Source organism: Dendropsophus ebraccatus, chromosome 8, assembly GCF_027789765.1.
Source record: "Dendropsophus ebraccatus isolate aDenEbr1 chromosome 8, aDenEbr1.pat, whole genome shotgun sequence".
Lineage (NCBI taxonomy): Eukaryota > Metazoa > Chordata > Amphibia > Anura > Hylidae > Dendropsophus > Dendropsophus ebraccatus.
Window position 1 is genome coordinate 40,595,272 of NC_091461.1, and position 27,831 is coordinate 40,623,102.

At 40.4% G+C, this 27,831-nt stretch overlaps 1 protein-coding gene across 3 annotated transcripts in view; it reads left to right on the top strand.

Annotated features, from left to right (window-relative positions):
* NEURL1 (neuralized E3 ubiquitin protein ligase 1) overlaps window positions 1-27,831 on the top strand; it is a 190,008-nt gene that overhangs the window by 118,393 nt on the left and 43,784 nt on the right. For 2 of the 3 annotated variants that reach the window (XM_069980235.1, XM_069980236.1), the window contains exon 2: window positions 23,900-24,141. In XM_069980235.1, coding sequence (XP_069836336.1) covers window positions 23,900-24,141 — 242 coding nt within the window. Of the gene's footprint in view, window positions 1-7,177; window positions 7,207-23,899; window positions 24,142-27,831 lie in introns of those variants that run through there. The other variant, XM_069980237.1, reaches the window with a different exon arrangement.

Sequence of the window (27,831 nt, forward strand, 5' to 3'; positions counted from 1 at the left end):
AAAAAAACAGCATGATAGAAAGACTACATTCATTGCAATAATATACTAAAAAAAACATTGAATTCTATCAAATTTATATACAGTGAAACCTTTTTGAGAAGACGACCCAAATTTGCATTGAAAGTGGGGTGGTCTTTCCGAAGATAGTGGCTGCTATGCATCAATGGTGGACTTAAAAACAAAAGCCCCTTTGAAACCCCTTATAGGTATTTTTATAAGATCCAAGCAAAAGAAAAGGCTTTGGCCAGCACTGGCATACAAGTGTCATAAAGAATACAAACCATTCTTTAGCAGATGAATTAACATGGTAGTTTTATTTCATCTATGAAAGTACATGCAAGTAAATAACCCTCAATATGACTGATGGCCATAATAAGCCCCTGAAATGCATTTTTGACTGGCATGGACTTTACTGGATAAAATATAATTACCATTCTAAATCATCCAATGAAGAATTGTTTCGTGATTTTGGAAACTCCTATGGCATTGCCGTTTTAAAGCCTTTTGTTCTGCTTGCACTTCTAATATCTTTATTATTAGCAGCCATCTCCTTCTATAACAATTAGTTGCGTAGGTAACTGGTGCAGTTCTATCATACCTTAGGAGAGCGCTTACCTATTGCAAGATAACCAGAGGGTAGGTACACAAGGCACTGTCCTCTTTTCTTTTTTCTTTTTCTCCTGTCCAGCGCCCGACATTTTTTTCGAAGAGCCAGGGAGGAGGTGACTTAAAATAACTAGATGTACCTACCTCCCCAGCTCCAGCGCTGGGGTTGGCCGTTGGCCTTCTGCCCCTCTTGTTCCCGGTTTCCCAAGGCCGCTGACTTATCATGTCAGCGCTCGCTTGCTCATTGTTCCCTGCTCGCTGTCCGTTTTATTGCACTCACAGCGGGGGGTGTGGGGCGTTGCGGAAGGGGCAGCTCAAACAATCTTTAGATAATCCAGGTGGCCCATAGAAGAGACAAGACCATCGCTATTGTTTTGGTGATTTTCGTTTATGTGTTTAAACAACGATCAGCCGACACCGTGCATGTTGGCTGATTGTTGGCTTTCAACATGAGCTATTACACTAAGGGTACAAACCCACTTGACGTTTTTGCTGCGTGAATCAGTCTTAAAAATAAGCAGGCAAAACGCAGGTTGGCTTTATACAATTGTTCTGCGTTAAAATACGCAATTACGTATTTTTGAAGCGTGAAGCTTGTTGTTAGCAAAGCATCAGTTGTTAACAACCTGTGCGAAAAACGCATGTAGCTTCACGCTTCAAAAATACGCAATTGCGTATTTTAACGCAGAACAATTGTATAAAGCCAACCTGCGTTTTGCCTGCTTATTTTTAAGACTGATTCATGCAGCAAATACGTCAAGTGGGTTTGTACCCTAAACGATTATTGGCTGCAACGGCAGGTAATCATTTAAGTACGGCCAATAATGGCTTCGTGTAATAGTACCCTTAGGGATCACTGGCTATATCTGGCCTTATATTTTCCTGCAGCGCTTTCAATAATAGCACATTCAAACCAATGGTAACCATGTAAATACATGAATCCTTAGTCTTCTAGAGCAAGAAGTGCTCTCACTAAAGGCCCTTTTACACATTGTGTGATGATCAATGAGATTGGCATATGTTTATTGAGCCTTTACATGGAACAATGAAAGAATCGCTGGATCGTTTTTGAGGCCCTTTTAATTCATAATTGTTGGCCGTACCTGTTTACACAGGGCAACATGCGGCTGTGAAGATTTACAACGGCCATACAAAAGATGCAATCAGCCAAAGAATGAGCATTTTCTCTTTCTTCAGCTGATCACTTATTTTACAGGGCTTTGCACAGTATATGTGAACACTTGTAGTTTCACTCTCCTCCGTGTGGAATTGTTAAGGAACTCACAACAGTTGTGTAATAACGGTAACATACAGATTGTGTAAGATTGGAAACTGCTGATTTTTGTAGAAATTATATAAAAAAATAAAAAATAAGTAAAAGCAGAATCCCCCTGAAGTCTACTGTACTATGTGACACACAAAGCTATCTAATCATTGAATTTAATCAGTCGGTGAAGATGGCTTTACATGTCAGAATGAGCGGATTAAAGAACTGCCCTACAGATAAACCATTAGATAGCGATGTACAGCATTGAGTAGTTGTTGCATGATTAATAGGGTTTTCTGTTTCAAGAAAAAATTGGAAAAAAACACGTCATATAAAGCTGCTCGTGGGATCAGGATTTCCTTAGTGTTACACGGGATATTATTATGGTCAGTAGATCTTTGATTCGTTGGGTGCAGATCTAGTTTACAATGTAATATAAAACATAGAAAATTGGTAACACATGGGAGTAGTATAGTAATACATTTCTGAAACCAGCTCAGTTATGATTTTCTGAATGTTGTCTTTGTGTTGCAAAGTGTTTGCATTGTGTGTTCTGTTTGACCTAAAATACCCAGAGATGGCTGCATGAGCTGTATTTGTTAGAACAGGGTGGTGGTGGAGGGAATCTTTTTGGAATAGAGTTGTAATACTGTGGTATAAAAAAGCCCCCCAGTCTGCTAGAGCTCAACTTTTATTAAAGTTGCAGTACAGCAGTTCTCAACCTTCCTGACACGCTACCATTCCCATTACAGTATGTGTCCCTTATATGTCATAGTCCAAATACAGGACTTCTCTCAAGCTGCACCTGTCTTCTAGAACTTTTACCATTGCCCTTTTAGAATTGGCACGGGAGGTTGTCAGCACCTTTAAATTCCCTCTCAGAAAGTTGAACTTCATCTGCAGGTATGTCGTCTCTTAAGGCCCTATTACACGAAACGATAATTGGCCGAACTAGGAACAGGAGCGACGGCGGCAGACCACTGCTATCCTCTATGGGCTGCCTAGCGATCACCCTGGCAGCCCCCTCGCAGCTTCCCACGGCCCCCCTGCTCTTACTCGCTCGCTGCGGATGCGTGTAATAGCGGTGGCAGCAAGCTGGGAACGAGGAGCGAGTGCTGCATTGCTACTCTGCATCGCCCCATGTAATAAAGGCTTTAGTTTTCTGCAAGTTATGTTAAAGGGAAACTATCAGCAAGTTAGAAGTATCTAACCTGCTGATACCTCTCTATAGTACATGGGGAGCTGAGGAGGAAGGTAAGTTTCTAAGCCGTTTCTGTGGTTAAGAGTTTAATCCATATGCTAATAAGTCATTTTGGTGCACTAGGAGGGTGCTACTGTGCACTTATCCACCCCTGGCTGGCCCACCTCTCTTAATGAATATCAGTAGAGTGGGACGGCTGGGGAGCAGATCAATACACTGGGGGCAGTAGTCCACCCCCAGTGCATCAAAATAATATAGTAGCATAGGGATTAAACTCCTAAACAGCATTGAGGATAAAACCTACCTTCATCCTCAGCGCCCCTTGCTCCATTATACGGAGATATCAGCAGGTTATATTTTTCTTTCCCTTTTAGGCACTTAACTGGTTTACAATATAAATTCAATCCAAACAGCAACATGCTAGATACAAACTTTTTGCACTTACATCATGGAGACATATAGATAACATAGAATAATATCCCTTTTTTTATCTTGTCTGGCTCAGCATATATCAAGAAAATGTAAGGAACAACAAAATCCCTCAAAATCTACAGTATCTCCTCAAAATTTCCTATCATCTTTCCCCCTTTAATATGCCTTTAACAGTAAGTAAACATCCCTAACTTCTTGTATATTCCCCACCCAACCTAACTCTTGGTTTATAAACGTATATATTTGCCACCAGGAATTTTAAGGCCACATGTAGTTTACATAGCACAGCTTCTCTATACCTTCTACTGTTACATGGAATATACAGACATCAAAAAATGCTCTTGAAATACCCTTGAGTGGCAGTGGACTCTCTCCACTTGTATGTCATGAAGATGTAAGCTGAGCCCTGTACGTGTAAATTACATTGTGATGATACTTTGTCTTCCATGTCTAGGATGTTGCTTAAGGTAAACTAAAATCACTTCTTTGAATAAATAAAGTGTAGGAAAAGGTAAATGTTATATTTTACTGGTGTATTTTTAAGCATTGGTAATGGCTACAGGATTTACACTAAGGTTGGCTACACGGTGGATGGCCAATTCGATTGGGCTCTAGACTGCTGTCCTATAATACACATGTACTTACTAGAGCTGGTTGTTTACTGGAGTTAATGGGGGGGGGGGAGGGGATTTATGAAGACCGGTGTACTCATAAATCAGTCTTAAATTGGGCCCCTTCCCTTTTCCCGGCAAAATTCACTTGGAGGCGCACTCCTCTTAGTGAACCCAAAACTATGCTTGGCGTACCAAATCTACACTTGCTTCCAGCAGGTGAAGATTTGGATCATGATTTACCCCTTGGACGGGACCTTCTTAAATGTCCCCCCAATGGGTTTATTGTCCCAGCTATCTGCATATCGTAATTAGGAAGGTTTTCTCATTGTAGACATGTCAGGGACCTCATGAAAGGGATGCTCAAATACAGATGTGAATGTGACAAAAAAGTACCAAGTGCAGAACCTGAGAGAACAGAGTATCAGAACAGAAATGATGATTGAAAGAAACACCATCATAGATCATGCACCTTCCCTTCAGATCCTGTTCTAGGTAGTTTTACCAAGAAAGTTACTTTTGTAGTGCCATACAACCCCTGATTGTGTTTGTGAGTCTGCCAATAAAAAAAAAAGTAATACTCACCTGCCCCTAATCCTCCACCATATCTCAACAGTGCCTGCTTTGGTCCCAACATGCAGAAAGTGTCCAGTTATTGGCCATAGTGGTGATCTTCCTGTGGTGAGCAGGTGCTTCCTGTGTATAGGAAGAAAGTGTTGCTCAGTCAGCAGACATCATCTGAATGGATGCGGCAAGAGATTAGGACATATAGGTACAGTACAGTGGTGCCTTGGATTACGAGCATAATTTGTTCTGGGACCGTGCTTGTAATCAAAATCACTCTTTAACCGAAGCAAATTTTACCATAATAAATAACTGAAATGCAGACAATTGGTTCCACACCCCAAATATAATAATTTTGTATTCTGAATAAAATGTAAAACAAATGAAACAATACAATGAAACTGTACAGTAATATAGAGGATGGAAAACACAAGGGCGGACAGAGACTGCAGGGGGCATGAAGGAATGAGCAGGGCAGATGTGGGCACAGTATAGCAGCACTCTTTGTCCGGGGAGAGAAGGGTTACAGCTATAGAGAGATTACCTCCACAGTCCTGTCCCCTGATGTAAGCCCCAGCCTGAAGTGGATCTGCTATGATTTGGAAGGTGAGGGAGACTTCCTGGGTCAGAGTACAGTGCTGTAGACCCCGCTATGCAGACCATGCCCCTCCCCCACTTGCCCTCCCACCCAGTACAGGGAGCTCTTACACCAAAGCAATGCTCTTAAACCAAGTTAAAATTTTGAAAAACTCTTTTTCCAAAACGCTCTTAATCCAAGTTACTCTTAAACCAAGGTACCACTGTATAATTTTTTTTTATACCAGCCTACATGAATGTCTTTAACAAATATATAGTACTTTTTAATTGGGTCCACATCAAAGACTAATATTAAAGGATCTCTTCAAGTCAATTTAAGGTGTTGCAAAATCCTTGTCTGCCTAAAAAAGGCTGATGAGCCTCTTTTGTTACATTGGGAATGTTATTAATGACTGAAGAGCAGTTTTCTATGGAATAAAAGACTTTTTTTTTTTACAATGAACAGTGCTGTACGTAAGTGTAGACTGTGTAATATCAAATTTGCCTGTAGTTTTTTAACTTATGTGTAGTCATCCCATAGATCAATGTCAACAGAGATTACTGTAAATTCTGTGAAAACATAGAAATTATAGTGGCGCTTATAGCTGCGTATAACTTTTTCCTCCTTCGCACATAAGGAGCAGTGTCAAGTTGTGTTAAATTAAATTAGCTATATTCTGCGAAGGATGCTGATGACATTGCTGTGCGAATACATTTTACATAGAAGGGTTCCTTCTGGTCTGATATATATATACATATATATATATATATATATATATATATCAGTGTGTTGAAGAGTAGAAGTATCGATCTCTCTGACATTAAGACAATGAACCAGCTGATCTACTGAAACATATTGATCTAATAGAAGGTAGATCGTCGAAATACGTCCATCTTCAAGTAATGTTGGTCATTGAATCTATTAAAGCTACTTTACTTAGTATACAATACTGTGCTGTGACAGCTCATAAACTCATTCTTACTGACATAATTGGATAGATGATATAGCCTTGGGACTCAATCAGATGGCCTTAAAGCAAATGTACCTTCATCTACATCACTTTGGGATTTTTACCTTAATGGACCAGTGCCAGCACAGGGATGCCAGTGACGCGGTCCATTTTTTGAACTGCCCCCCCCCCCCCCGATTCTCCTCTCTGTGACGTGGCATCATTGTTTGATTCTAATGGAGCCGCCAAGGGAGATCGTCACGTTGGGGGCCTGCCCGCAGTGCTCTGTGCCGGGCTGGTGCTCGAGAAAAGACAGGCGCCCTGCCCGGTAATCGGGAGGCGGTTACCAAAAAAGGACCATGCCGCTGACACCCCGCTCCGTTAAGGTGAAAATCCCAAAGCGGTGTACCTGTGGTTCATTCACTTTAAGCAAGGAAAATATTGTAGTCAGTTTCTAAGCCATAAGACCCAAGTATGTTACAATGATATCCAGCATGTCAGAAATGCTGCCATTATCTATGAAGTTTCTCTAGAATAAAAGAACTACATATCGCCTACTGGAATCCTACTTAATATCAGTAGGAACAGTCTCCAATGACATCTCTATATACATGGTAGGATTAACTTTGCTGCATAAAGTCTGTTCCCCCATGTTCACCTATAAATGTTCACAGCAGATCACAGTATGAGCTGTATAATTCTAAGCTACTGTAGGGTTGCTTATTACAATGAGTGATGGCAACAATAATAATAGCATCTTTATTCTACTGATTTTCTCTGTAAGGACTCCAAGTATTGCATGGTGTCTATCAAAGGCTATATAATGTAACAAGGAGCATAATGTGTTGACTAATAGAAGGCAGCAAAAAACAAAAGCATTTTGTATTGTGGTTAGTATATTTTTGTTTCTTTATATTTTAGTCTCAGTCAGAGAATTAAAGGATTCTATAGAGGGCCACTTCAAGATATATCAGTAAACTCTAATAAGAGGCTATGGAGGTAAGGGGTATTGTTTACTTTCATCTACTTGTACACTGCCCCCCTGTATGTTATATCAAGGACATTTTATTTATTCTCACAACTGGAGATAGAAGTTGAGTGGAATCTCCCAAGACTCAGCCTCACTTCCCCTAGAAAAAGGAAGCTTATGGGAGTTTGGTTTAAATTAAATCGAGAGCAGTCCCCAACCTTCTCGCCTTCCACAGGGTTGGTCAGACCTTGATGCCCAGGAATATCTGGAGTATATAAGCCCTCGCGGAGAAAAAAATTGTTACATCCCGTTAGACAAAGGCCAGCCGAATCTGAGAGAATAAACATAGAAATAGCAAGAAAGAGGGGGGGGGGGGGATGAAGAGCAAGACAGAGAGACACTGGGGAGAGAGTTTGTATACATTCTATGGCTAAATTCACACAGGGTAAGACAGTAGCTGTTCTGTGACTACGACCATGTCACGGAAAGGCCGTTGTCTTTAAAGTTCACGCAGGCCGCTAATGCAGTAGCGGCCAGTTGAACATCACTTCTTTTTAATTGGAATGTGAGCGCATTTGGGTGTGCCCGCATTCCAGTTAACCATAGGAGGCAATGTAAAGTCTGGCTGGAGCAGCACTTTACATTGTCTGCACTGTCAGTTTTTGTGCGGCCACTTTTCAATGAATAGTGGCCGCACGAAACTGACATGGCATTTTTCTGTGCGGACGCATGGAATCCAGGCTGGAGTGTATACAGAGTATATACACTCCGGACGGGATTCCATAGAAAACAGTGCAACGTATTTATTTAATAAATAGCGACCGGTGTTGCAATGGCTGTTATTAATTAAAAAAATATATTGTATAAACCCGGCCTATTGCTGCACTAGGATCCTACAGGACATCAGGACATATCTAGTTTTCTTTGTGGCTGCCAAGACACCATCTGCACCCCACCAGCTCCTCATTATCATCAGCAAGTACCTATCTATAAGGACACAACCAGTGAGCATTTCCCCATGGTCTTGAAACGTATCTCGGGATTATAGGGTAGAGAACACTGGGACTGCCATTCTTCCCTTCTGCATATCCAAAGTGTTTGAACTTTGTACTACCAAGACTGTGCCACTCTGTTGTAAAAGGTTACCGGTCAGTACAGACTTGTTGCACTAATATCTGTGTGTGTCTGGTTTATTTACCGAACCTTACCATCCGGGATTCCTGCTTGACATCCCTCCTAACAATACATAAGGGTGTGCTTGAGGGGAACTACCACCCACCTTGCCCATCAAGCAACCAGAGAAGCCCACAGAGTGTGGGATTAACCCGAGAAAGCCCTCTGCCCATCCTAACCATGAACTCTGATCAGCCGTGGTCTCAAAAGGCCCAGCCTGCTGTCTACTACACAACATTTCATCTAGTACACTACTGCATCCATAGTGTTTTTCTCTTACCAGGATGGTGGCATCACCATTGATCAACGTCAGTTCAGTCAACATCAATTAATTCAATAATTTATATACAAGAAGTTTTTAAGAAGAAAAAAAAATCACTATCATAGGGAAAAGAGAAAGAAGAAAAGTGTCCATGTACGTGTCTAGCAACTGCACAAATCAAGATTTTATTGCAATATCTTCACTGACCAGAAATAGTTATTTGTGTTCTGGATCAACACAGTAGGGTTTCTTTAGGTTGAACCTTATGGACTCTTGTCTTTCAACCTTATAAACTATGTATGTTACTATGTAATGATACTAGAGAACTATCCCTCACCATTGGCCCAAACTGTTTTGTAGGTTCACTTACTTCTACAATGTAAATATAATTTGCTGCAATCCTGTCAACCAAAGTCTCAATCTGTTTCCATTGCTTTGTTGGGCTGTTTACATTGTTCTTTATTTAGATTTTTCCTTATTATAATCTCGTTTTGTTTCCTAAATACTGTCCTTCCATTCATTGTTTGTGTACACTGCTCCCTCACCTGCTGACCATGTGACCTGGCAGGGGACTACATTTTGCAGTGCGTGTGATGTTTTGGAAAGGGCGAGAAGCTATTTACATGTGTTCAATAGACACATGACACATATTTTTTTATTTTCTAATCGGGGAAACCAGACTTTGCAATGTTTTGTCCAAAAACAGATGGAAGGAAGTACTTGGACTAGAGAAAAACATCTCAGATATGCAAGACAAAGCTGCCTTGACATTATGTATTACATTATCCCATAGATACAGCTGTACAGAAAAACAGATGAGCCACTGTAATTTATTTCATTACAGTAAAATGTTGAAATTGGAGATTATTTTTTCCACATGTTGAATTTTTTTTTTAATTTTCAAGAAGTGGTACAGAGATTTCTCAACATAGACTGTGAGTGCTAACTATTCTATGAAAAGAAGAAATAAACTGGAGACACTATAGTGGTGTGATCCAGCAGAAAAACGGATCTCTTTCCAGTATTGCTGGGCAGAAGATATTAAGCAACATGTAATAGACACATTAAAGGAGTTGTCGTCTATGAGCCAAAGTGGAGAGGGGTTAACCGGCAACAGCTTCCGCACTGGCAGGCTAAGAATGTCTATGTATTCTAGTAACAGTATATAAATATATTGGCTTGACATCTAAGAAGTACTCATGCTTAAAGACTATAGACACCTTTGAAAATAATTTTTTTTTATTATTTCTTTGTGTGTGTTTTTTTTTTTCTCCATAGCTCTTAAAAGGTTGCTTACTTTTTGCTTCTACAGCTTTCCGTATGATCTCTTTTTTCTCTATACTTGCACATAGCTTATATGATTCTCCCCAGCGCCTTGCTTTGTATCTGCTCTTCTCTGTTTCTTCAGTCTATGTGAGCTGTCCTCCAGGGTTTCTCACTCCCCTGATTCCTCAGATTATGATGGACTGACTTTTGAGGAGCAGCTTAATTATTTTTAGCAAGTAGCTTTATTTCATATTCAGGAAACACATAGCTTATATGATTCTCCCCAGCGCCTTGCTTTGTATCTGCTCTTCTCTGTTTCTTCAGTCTATGTGAGCTGTCCTCCAGGGTTTCTCACTCCCCTGATTCCTCAGATTATGATGGACTGACTTTTGAGGAGCAGCTTAATTATTTTTAGCAAGTAGCTTTATTTCATATTCAGGAAACAAATGAACAATAATAAAAAAAAATCAGTGCAAAGATATCCATAGCCTTTGAAGTAACAGTGCTTCCAGTGTTTCTAGTTTTAGTCTAATGGGAAGAAATGAGCAGAACTGTTGCCAAGGCCCAAAGCCGTTCCTACATTGGAACCTTGGCGGGAAAGGTTTTTGGAGTTCTACACTATCCTTGGTATTGCATGGTTACCGACTGGCAGTATCAGATTGATTGCAATAAAAGAATCTAATCAACTTTGTCAGTTTGGCACAGTGGGTAGCTAGGCTGTTTACAGTACATGTTTCCCATAGAGGTGCTTAGAGCACTAACATGCATGCTTAGGTAATGCAGAGTAGAGATATTGAGCTGTATAGTGAGAATGTCTGTATGTGTGATCATTGCCCAAACAGGGCCTAACCTGCAATATCAGACATACCCCATAGGCAAGGGTGGTACCATTTCTGTAAAATCATGTCCCATCTTAAGATGTCCCTTCAGCTCTTTTAATATGAAATATTCCTGGTAGCATTTCTTTTATTGCCCATATAGAGTTCCTGGAAGATCTTTTCAGAAACTGCACAGTCAAGTTGCTGATAGGAGGGTCCTTCTTCACGTGTTTGCTTAAAATAGGATGTACTGTATAAAGGTAGAGGCTTAAAAATGGACAACCCTTTTAAGCCAGATGAAAGACAATGCTTCTCGGAGGCCGTCTAAAGAAGCCATAAATTCTGACTTGTAAGTCGGCGGATGCGGTGTGTTTAACTCACTTTGAAAGCCCTCTGGTTTCTCCTAGTGAATTATGCTCCATCATATATTTAATCTATAGCATTTACTACTGGCTGTAAATTGTGCTTTTATCTGAATGACTGGGTTTTACATTTTTATATATTGATTTTACACTATTGCCATTAATCTGTATTGACATATCTGCTAATGGCATGTAGAGTTCCTTGAATAAGCTGTGAGTACATAACAACATAATGTATAGTTAACATTATGGACATTAGATAGTCTTTGCCATAATATATCTGTACAGTATTTTTAACTATTGAAACTCACCCACGTTCAGTTTGGTGACCTGATCACTTATGGTGCACGATCAATAAATTTTCTGATATTTGTACATCTTCTTTATAAAATATACATGTATTTTATGTATTACTTTAATTTTCTTTCCATGTTGTGTATATAGCCATCAATTTCTGCTGCGCGTTTTGCACAGGTTATTAAGGTTTAAGTTCATTAATATGGATGCATTGTCCATGTTGACATTGTAGCAGTTTGGGTGCACTTCAAAGGGAATCTGTCACTTTGTTTATTCTGCCTTAATGAGAGCAGCATAAACTAGTGACAGAAATACTCATAATATGTAAGAGAATAGGCTTCATGATGCACCACTCCCTCCACCCTCCAGAATGGCAGTTGTCTGCCTATACACAGTCTATATAATCAGTAAATGGTGAGCAGTGGGAGACGGTGCTCATGAATATCGAGGACTACTGAGCACATGCACATCATGGAAATGACTAGTGTGCAGTGCTTAGAGTTCTCGCTATTTAGGGGATATCTCAGAATCATTTGCGCAGAACAATATAAGTGATACATCATTCTGTTCAGTTTCTCTGTTTATTTTGCGCTTAGATAGGACAGTATAAACCTACTGACAGAGTCTCTTTAACAGGGAAATGTGGCATATTATTACAGTCTTCAGCAAGTAGTGGAGAACAACCATGCTCGAAAGACCAGGAAATGGCATACAGAGCCTTAATTGTGTGTAAATTGTTACCAACCTACCTAATCTATATATCAGTACAATAGAGAAACAATTCCCCTCTGCTGCACCTGCCCCAATCTATACAGCAAAGTGAGCTGCAAAAAAAATGTAGATATAGCTGTACATAAACTGGAAAATGTGCATATAGATGGTAACAAAAATTAAAAACAGCACTGAAAATTGCCTAAATGATTTGAATATTATGGGACCCATTCATTATATGTGTGGCGGAGTATAAATGATAAATGACGATTGTCGAAATTTTCTAAAGCTGAAGGTTAACAAAAAAAATTGTGCATGGAAAAACTCACTATTAAAGTAGCCTAAAATTACCAAGTGACTGCTCAGAACAGAACCTTTTGGTAATTCCTCTTTCCTGTCATCTGTTGGAGACAGATTTTGCATCCTAATTTCATAAAGTAAATCAAATTAAATTTCAGATTTTCACATTTGACTTCATGTCAAATGTTTTATAGCGAAATTACTTTTTAATGTCAAATTAATATTCTATAAAACGCATTTCTTAAAAGTGACTTTCATTTATTTCAGTACATCTAGAATGTTATTTCTGTGCGGATATATCAGTGATTAATGTTATTGGCTGCTTATTAGGAGAGCCTCTGTACCTCTGGCTACATGGCACAGTATTTTTCCATATACCCATATATTTAGGATAGTCATTTTCTGGGGTTAGTCAGGATGTGGACTCTATGTATAACCCCATTGGTATTCCAGAGTCCAGGATAGGAAGGGTTAAAAGGGGAACACACTGCCAGACCCTTTCTTGCTATTATTACACTAACCAGCAGTCATCCTATTGTCTCAGTAGGATTGGCATATTGTACCTGCATAAGGGCCAGTTCACATGGACCAAAAGTGGCAGAGTTTCAGTGCTGAATCCGCCCTGAAAATTCTTCTCACACAGTTCACACAGCGGAATTTCCGTGGCGGGTATGCTTTCCGCCCGAAGAATTGACATGTTCATTCTTCCGCTGGTAGAATCCTATAGAAATCAATGGGGCTTGGATTTTCCTCTGTGAGATTTTTCAGCGCGGAATTTCCACATGGAATGCATGCGGAATATGCGAGAATTCCGTACAGAATTCCACAAGTGCTGATCCCGGGTGGAACACTTTCCTTGCTGATTCCACGAGTATTATGTGGGGAATTCTGCAAGAGCTGATTCGGGGTGGAACAATTTCCTCGCTGATTCCGCCGCTTTTGCTCTGTGTGAACTGGCCCTTAAACTATATGTAATCTGGATGTAACCTGGTGCTGTCATTTGGCTTAACTGGCAAGGGGCTGATTTGATATATAGGCTACGAGATATCTGTAGATGAAATATGTAGCTTGAAGCTCTTGAAGGTCCCAGTGCAAAATCAGTGATGGCCTCCTTGCCCAAAATAAGTGTAATCTTTTGTGGCAGAGAGACCTTTAGTGTTCCTTTGGGAAAAAGACTTGGGGTATCTCTGCAAAGATTGGTGCTCCTTTCGGGAGTCTATCTATCCACAAGACTTGACTGAATGTAAACTTTTTTTGTCTACTCATTTTTCCTCTGGAATGCTATATATATTATGATTTTATTTATATTTTGATTATGATCACCACAGCTATATGCTAGCTAGTTCCATATGTGACAGTGGTATAGCCATCTGCCTGCATTTTACATGTATGCACTTGACCGCCTTGAGCCAATATGATTTTCTAGGCAGTCAAGAGCAGAAGAGTACAGGAAATCTCAAGAGACTGTATGATTACTATCTGTTTTGGCCACCATATTCTAGTAACAAAGAGGAATGAGGGACAGACCTATTAAATGAACAGATGTTATATGTTAAGAGCACATGGCGGAGAGTCACTGTCTAAAGTAATGGTAATAATATGTACACATTCCGCTCGTGCCGTAATAAAACCTACATAATCAATGTAATACGTGAAAGTTTAGGAGTAGGGTTTAGGAACATAGAATTTGTAGCTAAGATACTTGTAGGTGACCTGCAGTTCAGTATGGTGAATAATGTATTTAATGGATTGTTATAGTGTCAGCCTAAAAATGCACATAGACTTTAATATCAACTTTTAGGATGGGTCAGATATTTTGGCTGTGATAAATGTTGTGCAACCAAAAATCAATGTGTTACATTGCAGTGATTCCTCCGTATTGGCCTATAAATGGGTTCATGAGGCGACTAACAAAACACAACAATCACTGAACTCAGGGAGAACAGCGAAAAAATCCAATGGAGTACTCATTAACGAGTCTCCACTAATTGCCCCCTACAAAATTTGAATATGCAAAGAAGAGGTCCTTGGAGTCTCAGTTACGAGTCTCAAAACACAGGAATAGCCAGATATCCCTCTCTCCAGAGAAGGAAGCCCGTTGCCAAGGGGTGCCTCCTAGTGGGGAGAGCACCAAACCACCCTGATACGTAGTCCCTCAGGTTCTCACTCTGTTACGAGCTTTTGGACCTTAATAGGGAAACACCAGGGTGGCCCCTGTAAGTCAAAGTCTAACTCTGTGGCGAGTATAACGACATAAGACAAGGGTTACCAAGGCTAGGCATCCATCCACAGGGGCTACCCTGGTGTTTTGAGACTTGTAACTGAGACTCCACGGACCCCTTCTTTGCATATTCATGAGGCGACTAACAAGAAATTAAACTCGGATGGATTTCTTGTGACTGCTGGGATGTTGTTGTTTACTTATGGGTTGGACTTATGGGAACCCAGTAAAGGCCCCATTACACAAAACGATTATCGGCTTTATTCGGCAGAAGTAGGCCACCGCTATCTTCTATGGGCTGCCCGGACGATCTAACGATCACCTGGGCAGCTCCTTCGCAGTTCCCTGCGGCACCCCCTGCACTCACCTGCTACCAGCAATAGTTACAATAACTTAAACAATATAGTTACATGATGTATTGAGTTGTAATGTACACTCAATGATGTGGGATACACCTGCCACTTAGCACTCAAGCCTGTCTGGAATATATCACATTGACCCTTCTTATTAAATCCATCGACTCGCCTTTGGCACTTTTCCTCTCGCAGTAAAGTGTATTATCTTCCATGATGGAGCACAGACAGAGCTCAGTGTTGCAAAACATTAGCACTGCAAGCACAATGTCCAGCACATTGATTTTATGCTCATAAAAGTAATGTTGAGTCATGAGATCCATACAGCGGCTCCTCTCTGTCCATTGTCCAAGGGTCTTCTCATTTCTCTAAATCCGCCCTGGGGTTTCTGCAGTACAGTGATCACAAAACCAGCCTTGGCGAAAACCTACTAGTGACATCATTGGAAATCTTTTCTTTCTGATACTTTTACAATGAATTACTTCCCTTATTTGTTCTCGTAAAGTGACATTATCTTTCATGAAGTTATGTGGAACATGTGATGTTTACATGATGTTTGCAGTTATAAACTAGCTAGGGACGTCGACAGAAGGAAGACAGGGGAGCAAGGAAAGGCCGTGTTCAGCAACAGATAGCGAACACAAACAGGTCCTTTGATGCTCCCATCACTGTTTATATTGCAAATATACAAATCTCTGTTATGCAATGTGTTATGTATTAGTTACTGTTGTGCAGCCTTATCTGTTACTGTATGTTATATACACAAAAGGCACATAATACTACAGTGGCCCTAGTGACCAGTCAGATTACATATGAGCCATACATGCCTACACATTGTGAACTCTTCGTTCCTGATCCCCTTATGGCTGGGGCTTCCATTCCCTACTGTAAGTTATTGTGCTGTTGATCAGTTACTCTCAAAATATTTTCAAACAGGTTTATAACATTTAAAGGGATTCTTGTATGACTTTGCATTCTTGCATTCTGAATTTGTACGGGCATATCGGCACAGTGACGCTGAGACCAATAATGTGCTTGGTTTTCGAATTAGTATCACCGTTCCAGAGATATGGACCAAAAATGTTCTATGCAAATTAGTTTGCTCATTACACTGGAGGCTAGTCCTGATTTGCCTGTACAAAAGGCTGTATTAAAGGGGTTGAGACTAACAATTTATTCCATACATGTCATTACCTTATTTATCTCCTTCCCTCAGTTTTGAGCTGCTTCTTTCTGCTAAAGACACAAAAAACTGTGTGAGAGCTGTTCAGTCCATTTTTCAACCTCTCCTCCCACCTTCCTTCCAGACGGCTGATGTAAACAGGGGGCTGATGTATTAAAGGGGTTGAGACTAACAATTTATTCCATACATGTCATTACCTTATTTATCTCCTTCCCTCAGTTTTGAGCTGCTTCTTTCTGCTAAAGACACAAAAAACTGTGTGAGAGCTGTTCAGTCCATTTTTCAACCTCTCCTCCCACCTTCCTTCCAGACGGCTGATGTAAACAAGTGCCTGACTGGCTGGAAAGGTTATTCTGAGGCCAAGTTGCTGATGAACCCCTGTGGCAATCTCTCCCTTCATTACAAAGTTGCCACAATGTTGCAGATAGGGAGATGTGTAAATTAGCCATCTGGCCCTCCGCAGTCCCTTAGTGTTTTTTCTTTCTCCCAGCTCCCTGGTGCGTAAGTGATGTCAGTTGTGCGCTGGGGAGCCAGGAGAACAAATTCTGGGGGACTATGCCATTCTCTGGTGAGTATGTGTATGCTGGTCTGAGATGGGGGGCACTAGTGCGAGCCACTGTCCGGGGTAGGGGGTGCCGCAGCTAGTACCACACAAGTGCCATAGCAGTTGCGTGGTCTGTCACCATGGTAGCTACACCACTAGTCTGTTTAATCCAACATAATCTACAGCTGTAAAGGATGATAGAGAGACCTAAATTCTTCTTTGTTGCCAAGGTCGGAACATTTTCTTTTCTTCCACGTTGCTAAATGTAAATAAGGCGTCGTGATTATTACTTCATTTACCAGTGAGAGATCCGATAAGCTATCCACAGGTGCGTGCTGAATACACAATGATATGAAAAGACATTAGTCTTGTGTACTTGAATTAAAGGAGCGTGCCTGTATTTATGATCCATAGGATATGTCATGCAGTGTACATGTGTAGGTGTTGTTCCTACTTTAGTATCAGCACCATTGTTTAGAACAAGGAGCCCTTGACCTCCGTCTGTTGAGTTGCTTTCTGTATCCAGGTAGAGAATGAATGAGAGAGGTGACGGCACATGCCACTTTTATAGAATAAAATGGAGAGAGATGTATACTTGTGAAACTTCCACTCCATTCTCTTTCCATCTTCTAGTTCCCTAACCCACACATATCATGCATTTATGATGTATTGTGGCATAGTATAGTTACAATATCATATTTTTGTTACTATCCTATGTAGTACCTCTAGTTGGCATTGTTTCTCATATGGTATGCTGGCATCCTATGTACCAATAACTATACACAGTGACTTATTATAACACATTAGTCTGACCATAGACAAGAGAAAATCATTAGGCAGTGGCAGCCCAGACAATCATTCATATATTTTTAACAAGGCTGATGGATGTTACATCCGCCCTCCAAATCTGCATACTGTCAGTCAAATTTTTCCCATACATGTGTACCTTTGCAGCATTGGCCAAAAGTCGAGCAAATTGTCCCATACCCTCAATGGCCAAAGGCAGATTTCATTTTCAATTATTTTTAATTTTAGTCCATTTTAGTCTCCCACCCTTCTTTCTAAATTGCTAGTAAATCTGTTGTCTTTTTTTTTGGGGGGTAATGTCATGAAGTGGGCTTGGGCGTGATTACAGAGTAGAGAGAGGGATACTAGTATGGTGGTGTTATCCAGTCACTGTATGGTCCAGTCACATGACATAAGACACCGGCCGCTCTCTGACTAGGCCAGTATCAAGAAGATCATCCAAATTCCCTACTATACTGGTCAATGGTAAGCTCTTATTTTTATGGTTAATTACATGAATAATATAAGTATACTTCTTTAATGTATACAATAAACTATATTTTCATCTGCAGTTTTAAACACTAAATTGACGTAAAAGATGAAAGACTGAGCCCTGTCACATGTCTATTGTTATAAATGGCAGAATGTTTGGCACGAGGAGGCTCAAGGAGATGAGGAACACGTGTAGGAAATATTTACATAGTGAGGAGCATGCGGATGGGGAAACCTGGACAGAACATCTAAAGGAAGAGAAGGCATCTTCCTGTGATTTTTTCAGACAGTGCAGCACAGGAGATTAATTTTCCATTTTCTCTATACCCTGTATAACTTACTTTTTTTAATGGTGCATAGGGTGCGAAGAAATCTATTGTTGGGCTTCCTGTACTTAGTTGATATACAAAATGGAAAGCAGGGATAAGCCAGGATACTATATATGATATATATCATGCCAACAGCTCTCTTCTTGTATTATCTAACTAAATACAAAGGAATCATCAATTCTCTACAGTCTGGTGTGGGTCAGTTACCATGCCACCAGGTAGCAATGGTAGCCAATGGGTTGCTTTCAACTCTCTATTGTGTCTCTAGGCAAATTGTAATAATTACACCTGCTTATCATATGTATGGACAAACTGTTCCATAGCAAACAGCCAAATGGTTTACACAAGTCCTCCATCTAGATACCATTTCAAGTATCTAGGAACAGATGTCTGTGACCCCACTACTTCATTTGGTTTCTCAACCTGTAGGGAAGGGCATGAAGTATAGAGATTTCTTCATCTTCTAAACTCAGTCCCCTACAGAGACTGCCCCTTTCCTAACTATTATTGAGTGTCCCTGTTATGTCTTATGTGTATGTATCCCAGATGACCAGATGACCTGAGAAAATGTATCACTGACTAACAATCTTTCCTTTTTTATTATTCTCTTGCTATGGTAGGTTTAGATTGTAGTTTCTTGCGGTCATCGCAAAATCTATTCTGCAAATGATGTCACACACCTTTATATACTATGATGTCATATTTTTATTTCAGAGAAAGATGTTGCCAACCTGGACCAGGCTTGCGGAAGGGGTCCCTCCAGATGGTGGCACGACAGATTGTGTTTAGTAAAAGAACACCACTAAAATGGAATGAGCTAAAACCACTATGAGATAATGGTACTCAAGTGGGGTATAAAAAATATAAACTTTTTATTCTAAAAACAGGTAAAACACGTTTCGGTTCCTAAAGTAACTGTGAAGCCTTCATCAGGTAAACCATGATTTGTACCTGTTTATAGAATAAAAAAGATTTTATACCCCACTTGAGTATCATTAGCTCATTCACATTTGAGCAGTTTTAGTGGCGTTTTTTTACTGAACACAGTCAGTCGCGCCATCATTTGGAGGGACCCCTTCCGCGAGTCTGGTCCAGGTTGGTGACATCTTTCTCTGCATGCTGTACACTTTGGCTTTTAGCCAAGAGTGAGGATGGTTTTACACGGGCCGATGGAGGCCTGATAATACCTGTAAATGAGCGCCGATCTCCTAGATCGGCGCTCGTTTACTGGGCCTATTACACGGCCTGATAATCGTTTAACAAGAGGTGCAGGGACATTGTTATCGATGTCCTTGCAGCCCTTGTTTAAAGTGTATACATTACCTATCCAGGTGGCAGGGCTTCTCTACCTCTGTGCTTCTCTCCGGGTCCGCGCGCTGCAGCTTCAGAGCTGACTGTCTCAGCTGACAGGCCACTCAGCCAATCACTTGCCGTGCCAGTCCCGGCCTGTGATTGGCTGAGTGGCCTGCCAGCTAAGAGAGTCCGCTCTGAAGCTGCAGCGTGCAAGACCCGGGAAAAAGCACAGAGAAAGAGGAGCCCTGCAGCCTGGATAGGTATGTATTTCTCTTTGCATATCGTCAGCGTTGGACGCACACTGCTATTACACGTAGCGGTGCGCGGTCGGCGCCCGCCGATTATAGGTCAGAACCAATGTCTTTATTACTCGGAACTATAATCGGTCGCATAGGGCCGATTCGGTCGATTATCGTTCCGTGTAATAGTACCCTAACCCTCGGCGAGGTGCATCAATTCCTGGAAGCACTATACAGAGTTGTGCCTATACCTTTGCACAATTTCAAGAGGTGAGTGGTTCTGTGCACTTATCTTTTAACCACATTGCACTTACCAGCATACTATACCAGAATGCGCCCCCCCCATCTCTCTTTATCTTTATATTTTCATTTCAGCATAACTTGTAGTTCCATCATCCATTATCATTACTATGTATTGTGATTGCGCTCAGTAACCAGCTGATCGCTGCAAGTAGAGCTTCATAAATTGTAAGAATTAATCAACCAAGGAAAGCTGCAGTTAACCAGACATTTCTAAAATTACCTACCAGACATTTAACTGAATAGCCATATATACAGGCTGTTAGCAGCTCTCCACTTCAGCTAATGGAGGGGGTTCTTGACTGTCCCCAAAATGAAAAATATAAAAAGAGGAGATACAGCTCACCATGAAGCAGGTGGGATGACAGCAGGCAGGATTTAGCAGAGGAGGGTGCTCGATCTTCAAGGCGTTGGCCAGACGCCGCATGCAAGGTATAGCTGAGAGGAAGTGGTGTGGAAGACGGCACTCCTGGACGTAGATACTAAAATTTAACTTTTATTCGTGCATATTAAAATATCTTAGTGAGCATAGCAGGACCTACGCGTTTCGCGCTACTGCGCTTAATCATGGTCTGATTAAGCACAGTAGCGCGAAACGCGTAGGTCCTGCTATGCTCACTAAGATATTTTAATATGCACGAATAAAAGTTAAATTTTAGTATCTACGTCCAGGAGTGCCGTCTTCCACACCACTTCCTCTCAGCTGTCCCCAAAATGCCAACTCCGATGGCCAACACTCCATTCATTGTCTATGAGGCCATTAAACTTTTTCCATGTTCGGTGGCCCTGTAGTGAATGAACAGAGCGTTAACCACACACAAGCATTATGCTTCGTTCATTTCATGAACAATTTTGACAGTGAGGGTCCCAGTGGTCAAACCCCCACTGATCAGTGGTCAAACCCCCACTGATTGTTATCCCCTGTCTTGTGAATAGGATGGGAATACCCCTTTAAGTGAAGCTCAGGCTTTCTTGTATAATTACATGGTATGGGATTCAGTAAAGAAATATGTGCACAAGCCAAATGAGCGATCCAGAAGATAAATAGAACCAGGTTAATATCGAGTCAACAAGGAACCAATCAGGTTTCTGCCTAATACATCAGCATATTTCTAATGAGGTGAGAATGACTGATATATCATTAGTAGAGTTAATGAAGTCAATCACTCCTCTCCAGTACGTTACCTGTTTCAGGCAATGCCATAGCATATGGAGCTGATCTGCTTGATGTATCCTGCCTCTGGCACTGAGAGAGTCCCTCCATGTAGCAGCCACTCTGCTCCATATACATTGTATAACAGATAAAGATGGGACGATTGGTGGCGTTCATTGGGGGTAGAATGCCTTACCAATGTCCACACACTCACTTTCCCACTTTCCCATGTTGACTGTATTTTTGATGGTAATATTTCCATGTGCTTGGTTTATGGTTATGTATAATATTAGTGATTTTGTAGAACAACTAAAATATAATTTTCACTGATTTTTTTTCCTAACTTTCATTTTATTATCTACTCTATATTTTAAAATAATCCTCAAATCTTTATTTGAATACTAAGCCTAAAACTAAGCTGAGATTTCCTGTTCTGTACAGATTACTTTCCAGCAGTGTCCTCCTTATCATCACAGACAGGATTACAGTGAGAGGTGACACCAGTATATAGATAAGACACCATTCACAATAGCTAAAGCTCAGAACTCAGCCTTCCCCTCCCTGTATGATGATCTCTGCACATGTCATAGAGCATGCCTAGAAAACACTTCCATTCTACTTAGTAGGGTTTGTTCCATGTATCTATGTTCATGGGGTTTGCTGCAAAGTATATGTCATAATGTTGTTAAAACATGTCATACAAGATATATAGCATCATAATAACTTACTAAAGTTAAATAAAATTAAAAAAAAAATAAGAAAATACTGATAACCTTTTACTTCCAAGCCTTTAAGTAAAGGAGACAAGTGTTTAAAAGAGTCTTTCAAAAGTATCCACTTAGTATCAGTCCCACTTTATAGCTCCCATTCCTTGAAATCATCTGGGAGGTTAGAAAGTATATAGCTAGAATGAGGACCTGATGTTAGACAAGGCAGGGATGCCATGCTGATGCAGTACAAAGTTCCTTTAACCTACAAAACGTTCTGTTTTCTCCTCCCTGGATACTGTACATATGGCTCAATAACTCTTTCATCTGGAGGAAAGATGTGAACACAACGTGCTGCCTGACAACTTATTCTGCTCGCAGTGGGAGTGTTGTTGCCGGGTGCAGAGTCAATTTAGAGTGATTTAAAGCTTTAACTCTGTGCCCACTTTCTGCCAGGAGCATTGACGTCTGATGTACTTCTTGCCATTTACCTTGTGTGTTACATGCTGAATAGGTAGCTCTTTTGTAGATACATGCAAATCAGCTGTTTGTAGAATACAAATTCTTTGACAATAGGCTGGTTACAAGCAACATCCCGAGAATACAGGAGACAACCAATTTCATTTTGTCGATTACTGTTATCATTGCTATGAATATATTTTATCATAAATTTCAAATGATCTTCTATTTTTATGTAAATATATGTGTGTGTGTATATATATATATATATATATATATATATATTACAAATACAGCATCTCTAATGGAAGAACATCTAGAGCTGCACAGGGGGAGGTCAATGATTTGGTCACGTTGTCTCATTAATTCTGGATACACTCATAAATTCTACATCTAACACCGTCTGATGCGATGTAATCCCATATTGCCTCTATAAATAGTCATATGTAGCTTTGAAAAAATATACCAATGGTTTTTCAATGTAAATGATGAAAAATAGATTAAAGAAATCTGCCTTTGTGCCATGGAAAGATGATTATGTCTCCGGATATAAAGTGCCAAGCTCTTTTTGCATTGCATGTATAAATTAGTAGAATGTATCAGTTATCTTCTTTTCTATAGTATATACAAAGTTAATGGGGTATTCCCATCATAGAATCTCTTATTTCAAATAATAATTTAAAAAAGGAATAATAATCCCAGCTGTTTTTTTATCTGGAAGTATGTTTCTGGTGCCCTAATGTAGCAATGGATTTAATGGTAACATCTCTAGTGGTCTACTGCAGCATGGAGGTCAATATAACATCATTGGTGGCCTAGGATAGGGAAGAATATAATGGTAATATCCCTGGTGGTCTAGAGCAGTAAGGGGGGCAATATAATGACTCTGGTGGCCTAATGAAATAGGGCATTAATGGTGGGAGAGTCAGTATAACATCCCTGGTGAGCTAGTGCAGTGACGGGTTAATAATTTTATTACTGGTGGTCTATGGCAATAAATGGCTACTGATTGTATCCTTGTTGCTTTAGGTTGCATAACTTGCTGTGCTGAATTTGACATTTTTGTTCCTATTGCACCTTTATCTGTCACTTAAATGGTTTAGATGATATCGTATAAGCCAACCATGAAGTAGCTCCATAGTCACTCTTCCTAGGTCACTGAATAGAATAGCACATGCACCACATGGGGGTTTTGTAGCTTCTTTGTCAATGTAGAACATGCAAAGGACTCTCTTTCCAGGAAACATAATTGTTTGCAAACAAGGGGGAAGAGAATCATTGCAAGGGTAATGAAAAACTCATGAACAAGCAAGAAAACCAGAAATAGGGTACCATAATGGGAACACATTTTGGTCACTTCTATGCGGTTCGCTCTCATCTATGCACACCAATGACTGTAGACATTTATGTCCTGGAATTCAATGTATATGGAGATTTCGGATATTCTTTTTCTAAAACTCTTTTTTCCATTCAGATTCTATAGGTGGGACGTTTCCAGCATCCTCGCATCGATGTCATCACAAGCAGAAGCATTGCATGCCCATGCCACAATGTGGGGGCTTAGTAATCAGTCCTCTCCTGTTCCATCCCCATGCCAAGGGATCCCAGATCATGATGGACACCACACAGAAAGCAGTAAAGAGACAGGCTAGTTTCTGTAATGCCATCACCTTCAGCAACAGACCAATAGTCATACACGAACAAGTGCGGCTTAAGGTAGGTTCTTTTTCTCCCTAATATTTTTGTGGCAAGCAAGCTACAGTATGCAGTTGTATAGTGCACCTAATCTCACCCCATTGCACGTTTTCTGGTATTTATTAATCGTGGACCACTGTCTGGTGCCCACCAGAGGAAATTATCCTGGGGGACCACCAATGAATAACCAGTGAGAAACGACATGTCAATGTTTGTGCAGGTTCTAAAGCTAGGGGCCCACCGGAGGATTCTTTATTCCTCTGGTGGTCCAGTCTGACACTGTTCTGAACCAATGATGTAGCAGTTATATAATGTCCGGTAAGTCAGTGCACATTATGCAATTTTGTACTTGTATTGTTGCCCTAGTATTATTAGAAGCCTAGTAAGATACATTACTCAGGACATTTCACAGTGTAAGGCTGGGTTCACACCCAGTATTGGGTCAGTATTTTGCAACCTCAATCAAGAGTGGAATGAAAACACAGAAAGGCTCTGTTCACACGATGGTGAAATTGAGTGGATGGCCGCTATATAACAGTAAAGAACTGCCATTATTTCAATACAACGGCCGTTGTTTTAAAATAAGAGCAAATATTTGCCATTAACTGGCAGCCATCCACTCAATTTCAACAGTGTGTGAACAGAGCCTTTCTGTGTTTTCAATCCACTCCTGGTTCAGGTTGCAAAATACTGACCAATATATTGACTGAAATATACTGTGTGTGAACCCAGCCTAAAACTGCAGACTCAACAACCTGAGAAAGTATATGAAACTTTAACTTGTGACAATTAAGTAATAAAGTCGAATTCCTGATGTTTGAGTTACAGTATGCCATTAAGGAAATGTATAAGCACAGATGGAGCATGAATAACCTTTAGTAGCAACCATAACATATGAATCAAATAGAATTACAAAACTAAAAAATGTTCACCACGTACCAGTGACCTCACAATCCTGACTGCAGCTGACCCTAAATTTCACTCATTCCTTACCCAACAATTTGGCTACATCCCCATTTCTGTGATTTATGAAACATCATTAAATGGAATGCATACCATAAGACTATACTCACAGATAACACATTCACTGCGCAGGACCCAAACTTTGCAACACAGTACGGTACAATGTAAGTCACAGAACAAATTTCGACACTGTACCCTGTGGTAAAATTTTTGAATTCTATGTTAGAAGCAGTGTCTCCAGTCAGGAAGAAAATGCTTAATCAAAAATCACCAAGACCCAGTACACAGAAATGCGAACAGCTCATGTAGATATCATGGTACATCACCGTAATTATATCATGTTAACCCATAGGGAAGGAAAGGAGACATGTACCCCTTAATGTGCTTGGGCCTCAAAGACTAGGCACATGGTAAGCAGAGTTAAAAAAGGGTATTCCAAATAGTTGTTTTTTTTTATTAGTATAATATGCTCAACCTGGGGTAGAATATAAAAAATCATATACTGTACTTACTATCCTTGCTCCCACCACTTCCGTTGTCGTTATCCCAGGGTCAAAGCACTTGCTGTGTTTGGGATCGGCATGTGCAATTCCCACTCAGCCAATCAGTAGGTACAGCAGTATCCCACCTCACTCACTGATTGGCTGAGTGAGCGTTGCACATGCCGACCCAATACACAGCAAGCACACAAACAGTATTTCGAGAATCATTTTAAATCTCCCAAAAGCCTCTAATTAAGGATGTATAATTAATTGGTTTAAATACAATTCAGTGGGGGAACATGGCTTTTTGAGATGTAAACCAAACGTCTTTTCATTGTTTTACATCTCAAAATGAGTCACAAAAACTGCAGACTTCATATGAGGTGGAACAAGGGATTCTGGATCCCCATTCTAGTCATCAGTGGGGATCCCAGCAGGTGATTGTGGTCCTTACTGGAACTCCCATTTAAACTACCCATTGCTATGCATTAGAAAGTTCCGTATAATTCTAATATATTAAAATGTCTACACATTTATAGGGGGGAAATTTCACCCATACATGACTTCGTAATAGAAGGCCATATTTAACATATGACTGTGTTCATTCAATAATATCAGGAAAAATTTTCAGCCCTAGAATATAAACAATGGGGGAGATTTATCAAACATGGTGTAAAGTGAAACTGGCTCAGTTGCCCCTAGCAACCAATCAGAACCAACCTTTAATTCCTCATAGACTCTTTGGAAAATGAAAGGTGGAATCTGATTGGTTGCTAGGGGCAACTCAGCCAGTTTCACTTTACACCATGTTTGATAAATCTCCCGCTATGCTTTTCTTCATTGATAGGAAGCTGAAAATGTGAAAATAGACACAATAGGGGGCATTTATGAATGCTGCATCCCTGGCGTACACCAGGGAAAAGGTGCAGATTCACCCCTTTTCTCTGCGCCAGCCAGAAAAATGGGTGAAGGGGGTGGCAAGGAGATGGGGCCTCCTCTATACCCTGATTTACCATGATTTATGCCTGTAGAAGTTGTAGATTTCTGGGCCCGCTGTACGGCAGGCACAGTCAGTCTGGATTCACTAAGAATTGTACTCCTCTTAGTGAATCCGGCTGGGCAATTGGGGACAGGGACTAATTGAAGACTGGCGTACTCGTACCCTGGTCTTCATAAATGTCCCCCAAAGTATATTAAAAAGCTGCATAAGATTTCATTATACAGTTATAGGTCTTACAACTCGAAACTTGGAAAGTTTCCATATAGCCCCGAGTGTCAGCTCTGCAGTACGGTTCCCCAAGGTTTTCTCTTATTAGCAAAGTATGAAGAAACTTACCAAGAATTATTTCCCTCAGACCTGACTGTCATGCGCCTTTCCACTTCATCTAGCAATGACATGGGGTCAAGCCATTACAGAGCCTCCAAGTCAATTACCATTTGCGGCAATAATATTCTGGCAGCTTTCGCTTGTCAATCTGGTTTGGAATATGTTAATTTTCTTAGCTAAATTGGCATGAAGAAAGAAAACACATCTGGCCTTTACTGTTTTTAAAATCTGCAAGAGAGGGGAAAATAGTATACACCATTTATTTTGTGAGAGAAACCACACTCATAGACAGCTCATGGTTCTGAAACTTCACGCCTGGCTTCCTTCATTTAAATTGAAGGAAAGGATACGCATCGAACAAGCATATTTGGACCAGCCGTGATGATTGCGGCTATTGTCTGTCAAGTCCGATTACATGCAAACTCTTTGTCTTGGCTGGCCATCCTACAAAAATAAACTGGATTTCAAAAGTAGATGGTGTATCTGTATTGGTATATGGGAAACCTTATGGTGTTTGACATGCCATCAAAACATACAGATCAGATGACTTTTTATAACATATGGATGAACATTTTGCAAGGGGCCCTTAAAAAAAAAAAAAATCTTGTATGAGCGGCTCCAACTCCCTAGGCGTGGACTATCATGACATGCTTAAAACATATAGAAATGTTAAGAAATGTCAACTTTACCTGTGTCAGTGCCGTACTAATTTAGTAAAACCTGTCTATTTTTTTGGAAAATTACAATAGACAGAAGTCTGGCAAAATTTTTTATTAAAGTATTGAATTGGCCCCCAAAAGTTATACAAATTACCAATATACACTTATAATGGAAAATGCTTATAAAGTGCTTTTTTCCTACACTTACTACTACATCAAGGCTTCACTTTCTGGATAACATGGTGATGTCATGACCCGACTCCCAGAGCTGTGGGCTGTG